This window comes from Athene cunicularia, assembly GCF_003259725.1.
Source record: "Athene cunicularia isolate RWA chromosome 2 unlocalized genomic scaffold, athCun1 chr2_part1, whole genome shotgun sequence".
Taxonomy (NCBI): Eukaryota; Metazoa; Chordata; class Aves; order Strigiformes; family Strigidae; genus Athene; species Athene cunicularia.
Window position 1 is genome coordinate 30,366,415 of NW_020799095.1, and position 10,046 is coordinate 30,376,460.

General features: G+C 38.2%; 1 protein-coding gene across 2 annotated transcripts in view; it reads right to left on the reverse strand.

Moving 5' to 3' along the window:
- Positions 1 to 7,262, reverse strand: part of ITGA8 (integrin subunit alpha 8) — a 101,117-nt gene extending 93,855 nt beyond the window's left edge. The window contains exons 1-5 of one of the 2 annotated variants that reach the window (XM_026842925.1): positions 7,213 to 7,262; positions 6,284 to 6,329; positions 5,159 to 5,298; positions 4,003 to 4,047; positions 943 to 986 (exon numbers count right to left, since the gene is read on the reverse strand). In XM_026842925.1, the coding sequence (XP_026698726.1) occupies positions 943 to 986; positions 4,003 to 4,047; positions 5,159 to 5,162 (93 nt within the window). In that variant the 5' untranslated portion in view covers positions 5,163 to 5,298; positions 6,284 to 6,329; positions 7,213 to 7,262. Of the gene's footprint in view, positions 1 to 942; positions 989 to 4,002; positions 4,048 to 5,158; positions 5,299 to 6,283; positions 6,330 to 7,212 lie in introns of those variants that run through there. The other variant, XM_026842926.1, reaches the window with a different exon arrangement.
- Between the last annotated feature and the right edge of the window lie 2,784 nt (positions 7,263 to 10,046).

Genomic DNA, 10,046 nt, shown 5'->3' on the forward strand with positions numbered 1-10,046 from the left:
GAGGTGCTACACCATAACATCACTGCAAACCAGTCTGACACACTGAAAGATGGTCCAAGTGGCCAAGAAAAAATGATTCTTTTTGGTCTGTTTTCCTGTATGATATTCAACAAATCACTAAGATCTTATGAGTCTCAGGTTCCCCATGAATCAAATGGGGAAAAGGTATTTCCCTTCCTTACTGGACACTGAACAGCAGCAAATCACAGACTATCAGCTAATCAGTTATTTCATGCCATTATTAGGCATGAAAACATGAACTTAAAACATAAAGAACTATATACATACATACATACATAAATATATATACATACACATAAACACCTTTCTTCTGAAAAATGGTATGAATGAGTTCCAGAGACACAAGGAATTTTGCGTACACAAAACTAAAGAATATGTCTGTGGCTGGGATCTCAGTTTCCCAATCAGGTTAGTTCCAAAACTTCTTTTTCCTGTGAGGTAAAAGCTGTATCCACACATGTATATAATTTTCTCCCTTCACTTCTAACTGCGTATCATGACTCTGCAAGTGGCATTCAGTGTACATACTTAGAGCACTAAAAATAAACATTGGGTATGAGTAATCTGAATTTAGACTTCTCTCCACTGTGGACATAGCATGGCACGTGAAATATGCTAACCTGTGGGTACGCTTAGGTCTGATAACGCTCAGTGGGTGTAGGGATACCAGTCATACTCAAAGCATGCTTGTAACTGGCTATTGAAAACAGACTTCAGAAGGGACTAAGGTCTTAATATTCAAAGCTCAAACCAGTCAGGCATTTCAACCCAGCCAATTAAGTCTGAGGGTGAAAGTCAATGGCAGTTTTCTCTGATTAGAAAGATTAGGGTCAAAGAGACAGAAATGTAATGAAGTCTTTAACCTTCCAAATAGTCTGCCTTCTTGCTATAAAAAGGATAAAATGTGGTTCCAGTACATACATAGCCAAAGTTCTGTGCTCCCCTTGGGACTCCAGCAATCAGCTCTGAAAGGATAAATGATCAACAGTGAACTGGTTATGCTATGCAAGTGTGCATGCAACATGCATCCCGTGCCCCTTAAATCTTCCTTGACATAGAACCTTTAGCATCTTGATTAGTTATCTGTATCAGAAACACCTGCAAATCACTTCAAGACATTAATTCGTAAGATTTTAACATTCATTCAGTTAGTTGCATGAAAAATTACATCTCAACTGTTGAATACACCCATCCAGAGATCTCTTTCTGCCTAGCATACTTCTCATAGCACCGTATAATAAAGTTCTTAGTACAATTCAGCTTGTTACCTGACAGCTGTGGATTGATGGAACCAGAATTAGTTTTGGCATCACAGAGTACACAAGCTAAATGCAACTGTCCTTACGAATACCCCTCTTATTTCTTGCTGCACAGCAGTTTGTCTCATCTGTTATTTGGCTTGATGCCATGAAAGTGTTCAACCAGTTCAGCACAGGCTATCAAAAAGTATTACAAAGAAATTTCTGTGAGTGGCACTGGAGGGATCCACTGAAAATGAAATATTGGACCAAGCTGCCTTCTAGGGTGTAATTCTGCTGAATGGTGAAATCCTAAACAGCTACTGGAAAAAATGGGGAAAAAAGGAAGAAAAGAGCAAAGTGACAGCCTGTGTCTTACTATCTAAACTTTCCCTTGTTAGGATATCCACGTCAGAAGACAGCAATAGGAACTTCAGATACCAGAGCACCTCAGACACCTTCCTGTACTGACCTCCCATTCCTCTGTTCCTCTCTGGCTTTATATCCTCCCTGTGGTTGAATGTGTTTGGCCTAGGGGAGATGGAAGTAGTAACAAAGGACTGAACAGGATACAGGATGATTCCTGGGTCAGCCAACAATGCAATTCTTTACGCCAATCATTCACATGACTTACTGATTCAAGAATCATCCATTATAAAACTTTCAGTATGCATTGAAAAAAAAAAAAAAGAAAGAAAAAGGTAGCTGCAGCCTTCTAATTACCAGGGATACATCTGTTTTTTCATGTTATAGTGTTTGGCTCAAAATTGTGAGCTTTTTTTTTTTTTAAACCCACAATGGCACAAGACAGGAAACTCTTAACTTTACAGGGATTAAGCAGCAGCAGTTCTGGAGAGATGGGTTCATTTGTAGAAATGTACTATGTCTCTGTTGGCTTTGTGAGTCTGGACCATGGAGCTGTTCACCTCCTCAAGAAAGCTACCCCCTAAGCAATACTTTCAGACTAACTGTTAGCTTTACACAAGAAACATAGCTCCTAAGGTATGGAACACCAGGGATCACGGATATTTTCAGCTGACCATATGTTCTGAAATCCTGTACAATTTCAGAACACTTGAAAATAGCTAAATCATGGACAAATTTCTATTTAAAACTGACTGGTTTTAGCATACTCTACCAAAGAGACAGCTGTGACAGGAGCTTTTCTGCTATACTGGATTCAACTTGCAGAGACATTGAAAAGCTAGTGTTCAATTTCTAACACACCTGCAAAACTTACTTTGCAACTTAAAAATCTGACAACGTTCAGCTTGGTTTTAGTTCTTCTGCCACAGCACTTCATGCTATGAGTTCAGCACATCAATTAAGTGAGGTTTATCTCCTGTTAGTATTTACTTAAAGCCCCAGTGATGTTCCAGGAGCTCCTGTTGCTAAACCTAGCCTCTCCAGGATGGATTGTTCTGACATTGTCCTCAGAAAATTACAGAACTTTTACCAGAGCTGCCAGCTTCCCTGTCTGTGTGAAACTAGTAAATATCCTGTGTCACCTTTCACAAGAGGGACAACTTGAACCTCAGTGTTTGAGATGAATTCTAAGTTTTGCAAATTTTAAAAAAAATATTTACCCGATAATTTTGGTCAAAACTGGTTTCTCAATGCACATTGCTTACTTCATTAAAACATGACTGTAGAATCCTAGAAGGTGGTGTTTTACAGATCATGAAACATTTCCGGTGAAGGTTTCACAGTGATGATGTTTTTAAGCAATGCTATTAAGTCTGGGAGATGTCTGGTTCTTTGTGGATGACAGCTGTGCCTAGATGCAAGTTATTCTAAATATGTCCTGCATCAAACTAACTTGGTCCATGAACCTTTACAAAGTCTCAGGCATGATTCTATATTCAGACATTCAAATTCATGCGCATTCAACTTTTCCTAATTCAAGGGCTAATAGAACACCTCACCTTCCTGTAGAATGTTTTCTCTCCCTCCAAGCCCAGGTTTTAACAAAAGGAATGATATTATTCTGTCCCCTGCTCTTAAATATAAGGCTTGGGGTAGAAGCAAAAGCCCAGGGAACTTGTTCTTACTGCATTATGCCTGTGCAGGAAAATACAATGTATGAAAAGGATCAGCTAATGAACCTCACCCTTAAAGGACATGAACTGGAACTGGGGAAACTTATAGAGCCAAGGGCTGCTTTCACCAGCAAGAGCTAGCATGCCAGTGTAGACAAATCTTTTTCCAGAAGCAGCTGAATATTACCTCCTAGCTCAGGCTGTGATATTTATGTGGCAGTCAGAAGTGTGCTTTCAGCATACACAGACATTTCCAAGACATGTTACATCTGGCCAGCCAGATGCTGAGTTCCAGCAGCCACGGAGGCAGGTGAGTAACTCAAGTATGGACTGAAAGACTGTACAGAACTGCACTGATGGCTCCACTTCTTACTACTGGCCACCAAACTAAGTTAAGTGAGCCTGGATAGCTCCACCTACCATGCTGTCACAGCTCTAACTGCTGAACAGATGCATGGGCACGGTACCATAACAACAGATTCAGACTTCTGGGTTACTTAAATTCTGCTCTGTTATGCTATACCTTCTAAGGAAATTTTGCCTCTGAGAATATTGATAGATAATACAGATAGCTTAAGTTTTACCAGTGTTTCAAATGTATAAAAGGTATGTTCCTACATAAGAGACCTTGAGGAATGAGGAATAATGAGGAATTTAATAGGTGCACAGCCATCTGGTTTCCATTCAAGTGCATAGCTTCTTACCTTGTTCAGAATCCCCAGTAAATTCCCCAGCAGCCACAGAGTAGCCTGTTTAAATATAAATTACAAGCAAAACACTCGATAAACCATTTCTTTCAAAAAATATGCAAGGACAATCAGATTTTTCTGTTCATCTGATCATCAGAATGCAAATTTTCTAACATTAGTACACTAAAACTGTGTGGAAAAAAGGAAAATTGTTTATCTCATTATCATGACTAAATGAACTGTAATTCTGAATGTATAATAAATCTATCCATCTTCTCCAAAAAATAAGCTTCTAAATTATTAATAATGATTTATCTGAAAGAACAGAAGGTACTATGGTGGTTTGCTCTAACAGCTATTGACACAATTTAGGTCTTCATTAATATGTGAGTATCCTCTTTTAGTTCTATATGGAAGACAGATTTCCAAAGATCCAGTTACGTACCTCCTGGAGCTTTAGTAAACCTGTGAGATAATTGCTGTTGACACAGTAAAGACTTTTGGACTGTATCAGGGACTATAAATTCAAATCTATGGGCACAGATGAAAGGATGCACCTTTGTCTTCAAATTCCACTGCATCTTTTCTATAACTATGTTGAAGAAAAACTTCTTACATGCAGAGACACGTGAATATCATTCAAATTCTTAGAGATCAGTACTAATAAAAAGTACATGAAGAGCCTTTTTCTATTTATTACATATCTTCAAACTGACTTTTGTTATTGCTTACTTGAATTGTATCCTTTAAATATCAGTGAGAATAAATTCAGTACTTGTGCAGTACTGCACAAAATACTGCACAATTGAATTTTATGTATTGAAAATTGAAGTAGTCTATTTACTTTAAAATCTATCCATCACCTTGGAATGAAACAAGATATAAATAGGAAAATTTTGTATTTCTGCTTAATTATTTAAGATCATATAATAAGAACCCTAATGAGCCATTTAAGATCTCAATCCTCAAAGACTACTGCTCTGCATATTTTTAAGAATGTTCACAATCCACTGAAGTAACCAGCAAACTACTGATTTGCTGTTGAGCTTAAGGCAAAACACGTTAAAATCCTCTCACAACTGGGACATTAGTAATTTAGGGCTTGTTTTCACATTTATATAAGCCCCATGTTTTTAGAACATATTGCTAACTGACATAGAGCATAGCTTACCCATGTAATTGTCGTCATATGAGGGTGGTGCCACTCCTGTTTGCTTCTCTCGTGCCAGTTTCCTCAGAATATCCTTGAAGGAATAATTTGCAATGATATCCGCAATACTTGCAGTGATTACCTGACCTGGATTCAAACAACTTCATAAATGAAAGGGACAAAAAGGAGAGCCAGTTTCTAAGAATAGGGCTAGCAGAACATCAGAACATAGCTGAAGGGATAATATATCACAGATGCAAAGAGTAGATATCTTCTCTCAATCTTTCTCCATTATTACCCTGAAAGTCTCAAGAGTACACATAAGTCAGTACAACAAGCCATTGAGACTCTATTGAACCACCACAAAAATATCTTCAGAATCATTTCAAGGTACTGAGTCAAACTAAAGCCAAGCATTTTCAGGCCCAGCTAGCTTCTGATGCTGTACTGTACAAATGTAGTAGTAGACCAGTGGAAGCAATTTCTGAATGGGGAATTCAAAGCTACGAGTACCCACCATCATAATCAACTAGATCTTCCCCCTTTAATAGCAATGCAAAACCACACATCAATGAGACTGACAATGGGCAAGTTGGTGGGCAGAGTCTGGGAATCAGCTGTATCATACATGTCAAAACAGGTTAAAGTAAAAATACCCTTTTAAACGCTTTACCAAACCACTTCGGGTTTTATCTACATGAGAAACTGTAAGTTGGAAACTACAGCAATGCCACAGATGAACTAAAAATATATGCAGGTAGCAATATAATGTTGTGTTCAGAAACAAATAGTGACAAAAATGTTGAAGATATTACATTTGCTGTACAAATATTAGCTATGTTTAAAACTGCAGTATTCCTAGGAAGAAAGTTAAATTATTAATTAAATGACAAATGTTCTAAAATGCCAACATAAAAATAAGTTGTTTCTATATTTTTTGCTTCCTATACAACCTACATCCTGAATTTTCCCTGGCTTATTTGTATGCTCAGTTGCTTGTTAAGCAATTCTTCCAATCTATATTTGTTGAAAATAAGACCAGAGACTGGGTCTCTTAAATTGAGAAAACAATGGAAATCTAGAACATTTTCCACAATACTTTCTGCTTCACTGCTTAGATCAAGTTAACCAGCCAGACGAACGTACCTTGCCAATAAAAACTACCAGGCCCACCTACTATCAGGTCACCATTCTGCAAAAAACAAAATTGAATAAAATTAAGCAACAAAAGAACACAGCAAAATTAAGCATGCATGGGAAACTAAATTTAAATCATCAAAAAAGTATCAGAATCACAATAAAGGAGAATAGCCCTGTTCAAGGAAAGGATGTACGTGCATGGATGCACAGGAAAATCCACAGTTAAATGAAATTAAGATCACTCTTTAGCACTAACATAGCATTCTAAAAATTAGTGATTGTTTGTAAAAAAAAGTCAGCATAAAAGAGCGTTTTCACATTCTGTGAAGCAACAGTAACACTTTATAGAGAAATATACTTTTGTCTACTCTACGGTGAGGTCTTTACTACTCAGCTCTTAAGCACACGAATATCAGTGTAGCTGCAGAACACCAAAAACAATGGCAGCGATCAAACTTGTGTGAGGTCCAAGTGCTGTAATAGCTTAATAACAGTTCCAAAGATTATTCTTTGGCCCACAGTATTGTTTCTGGACCTTCTTGGCATATAAGATCAACTAGCTATTTCCCTTAAGCACTTTAACCTCCACAAGAGAATGGTCTTACTCAATGACTAGTTTGTCTGGAAAGCATTGTCAGTGGGACACACTGAGACAGAAGCACACACAATGTTTTGCCTAATTACCTATTAAGGTAGACTGAGCAGAGTCAGACTGGAGTGCTGCAAAGAGATAAACAGGTGCTGGTTGCCGTATTTCTTTTATTAATGAAACCAGGAAGTTTGAAGCTTGCAAAAGGGGAAAGAACTTGCAAGTTCATGAATCTCTCTATATGCAACAGCATGAGGATGAAGTCTTGATCACTGAGACAGTGCTTGAACACTGGGGATATATCAAAATTACAACTGGTCAAAGTATTTCAGAAGCAGAATCTCACCTTGTAAAAATCTAAGCTGAAACCTGCTTGACAAAAGCCTTGTCCTTCGGGATCCGCATTGCCTGGAATTATGAAGGTAGAAGCATTTTATTGATTTCACAGTGCATGCAGAAGATAGCTTACACACCCCTGGAGCTGAAAGGCTGTCAAAATAAAACTACCAAAATATGTTAAAAGATTTTTTTAGAAGAGCAGAGCCTCTTTTTTAGAATCAAGACCTTCTACAGGGCCCTGAATATGCAGCCCCCTTGTGAAGACTGAAAAGTGGGACCACTAGGGACCTTCTCGTCTCACTGCCAAGGAATGACCCTTGCAACAACTACAGGGATTCAGTTTGAATTTGGCTAGAGATACAAAAGTAAACAACAAGAAATCACAGAATGGTCACCACAGTCTGCCATAAACACAAAGCAAGTGTTTACTAAGGCATTCTCAAAAAATGTTGCCACAGTGGATGGGTCAGCGTGGGTAAATGTTCAGACAACATCCTGGTTATCTGTACCAGGACAAGAAAAAGGGTCACATGTTCTTCACAAGGACCAGTCCTTTAATTGACAGACATTTGCTCAATGAGAACTAAAGTGTAATAATTTTGAATGGTCATGTGTACATGCAAAAACATCCTTCCTGCTTCTGTCTATCTTTATTTGTAATCTCCAAATCCTTATATAACTGTACAAAGTGCACTAGCATGCATTTTAGGGCTTTCCTATGAGCGCTGGAGTGCTGGAAGTCTGCAGGCTTGGGAAACTGAGAGTAGGAATGGCCAGTTGAACTCTCTTCAAATGGCATAAGCTTTTGGCAAAGCCCCAGTGAGACATCAGAAATACATGAAGCAGATCTTACGGTCACCATTTCTTACAGATTCAGCTTCTTTTGGTACCTGTCCATCCAGGGACAAGTATTAGGCTTTAAAAGATGTAGCACAACCCAATTTAGAGCTATACTGCAATATGAGAAACGGAAAGCCAGAGTAACACTGAATGCACATGCAAATATCTCATGTTGTTAAAGGTGTGCAGATTTTCTGGTAGACCATAGAAAGCATTATTGGGCTACATTATCACATATCTGTCAGATGTCAAGAAAATCTAGCTACATGATATGATGCTGTCTCTAGATCTTCATTAGAAGGAGACCTTTTAGTTATGGGAAGTAAGTGTCTACTTCTTCTGTAGAATGCCTGTTACTTTCTTGGCAAAATAATGCATGGTTATGCATGGTTGGCTCCTACTCAAAGGCAGGAGCACAGTTTGCAGTAGAGTAACAGTTAAAAGATGTTTTGAAATTAGCCCTCATGCACATGGCAAGAATGCTAGCTGCAATAGCAGGGTCTCTGTACAGGGGGTATCATAACAAGAAACTTCTCATGTGAGGCTAGCATATGCAGCTTGAAGTAGCTACCCATCTCAGCTAAACTGAACAACATCATGGTTTTGCTGTGAGGGTTTCCCCTGGAAGGGACAGGTAAGCCCATCACATCTACTATCTTACAGAGACTACCTTTAGAAAAGTAACTGAAAGAACAATTCTCTAATCCATGAGTGCAGAAACTGCCATACAACCAGGCAAGTCCAAAGCTCAGTAAAGGCACTGGATACTTCATATTTGTTTTAATAATTTGGAGCACTGAGGTAATGAGAGTACTACTAATAATCATCACAAACATTTAGACATAGGATGTTGAACAAGATGAACAACCAACTCAATCTAAACTGTGGCATTTTATGCAGACTTCTATGTAACTGAACTTGGTTCTAAATATATGTGCACTGTTTTTCCCTATTCCCGAAGAAGTAAGGCCCAGAGATTGCTACTACATCCTCAGAACAGCCCAGAGAAGAGTGTGGAATGGCTAATGTGCATGGCTTTCTTCCATGCTGGAAGTCCTTCATAAATGAGCTATTGTGGGTGATATTGGCATGAATGGTGATACAGGCTCATGTGTTTCTGTGCAGGGTCTGGTCTTCAGATGGTGATCCTGTGATGAGAGATTTATACTCAGCATGAGCATGAGTAATTGGTTTAAAATGCTGTCTGGTTCTTATCTAGATCCGTTTGCTACATTTTAAGCCATTTAAATTGAACCAATTATATATCATCACTGTAACTGCATAAGCTTAATTTACTTAATTTCTTCTCTTTCAATTATACAATAAAGCATCCAATTGCAGGCATATAATTTAATGTCAATTATTCTTTAAACCCTCATCCAATGCAATAATGTCATATGGTAATCTTCATTCAAACAAGACTGTGTGATGACTGGAAGGATGAAAACACTGACTGCAATATCAATTCCTCCAGCAGAGGATTTTTCCTATTAATACTTACTGTTGCGACAAGGTGAATATTCAGCATAGGCACTGAAGTTCTGAATTGCTACATAGCAGGTGCCAACGGGGTCCTTCTCAGGGCTGTCTTTAAGGGTTCTCCAATGATATAAGGGAGCACAAGCCTATCAAAACAGCAATGATGTCACATGTACCTTTCACACACTCACACATCTGTCAAATGTAGTTTTTAATAAACAGTGTACAAGGATTCTCTCTGGTACTGTATCATTCATACAGTGATGATCACAATGTATTGACAGAAGAAAATGCAGGACCACTGCTTCTTACAATTTCATTATAACCTGAAAAGCATAGTCTGAACTTTCACCTATAGCCCTTAGCAGGTGAAATCTGTCAGAGACTACAACTCACATTTAAACATATGTTACAAATACCCTCTAAGCCTGTTTCACAAGTAATAGGTTTACTCTATTATTGCTCATTGCACAGAACTTGATCCCATAGTTTAAGATGTAGATCACAGACATGTGGCTGAAG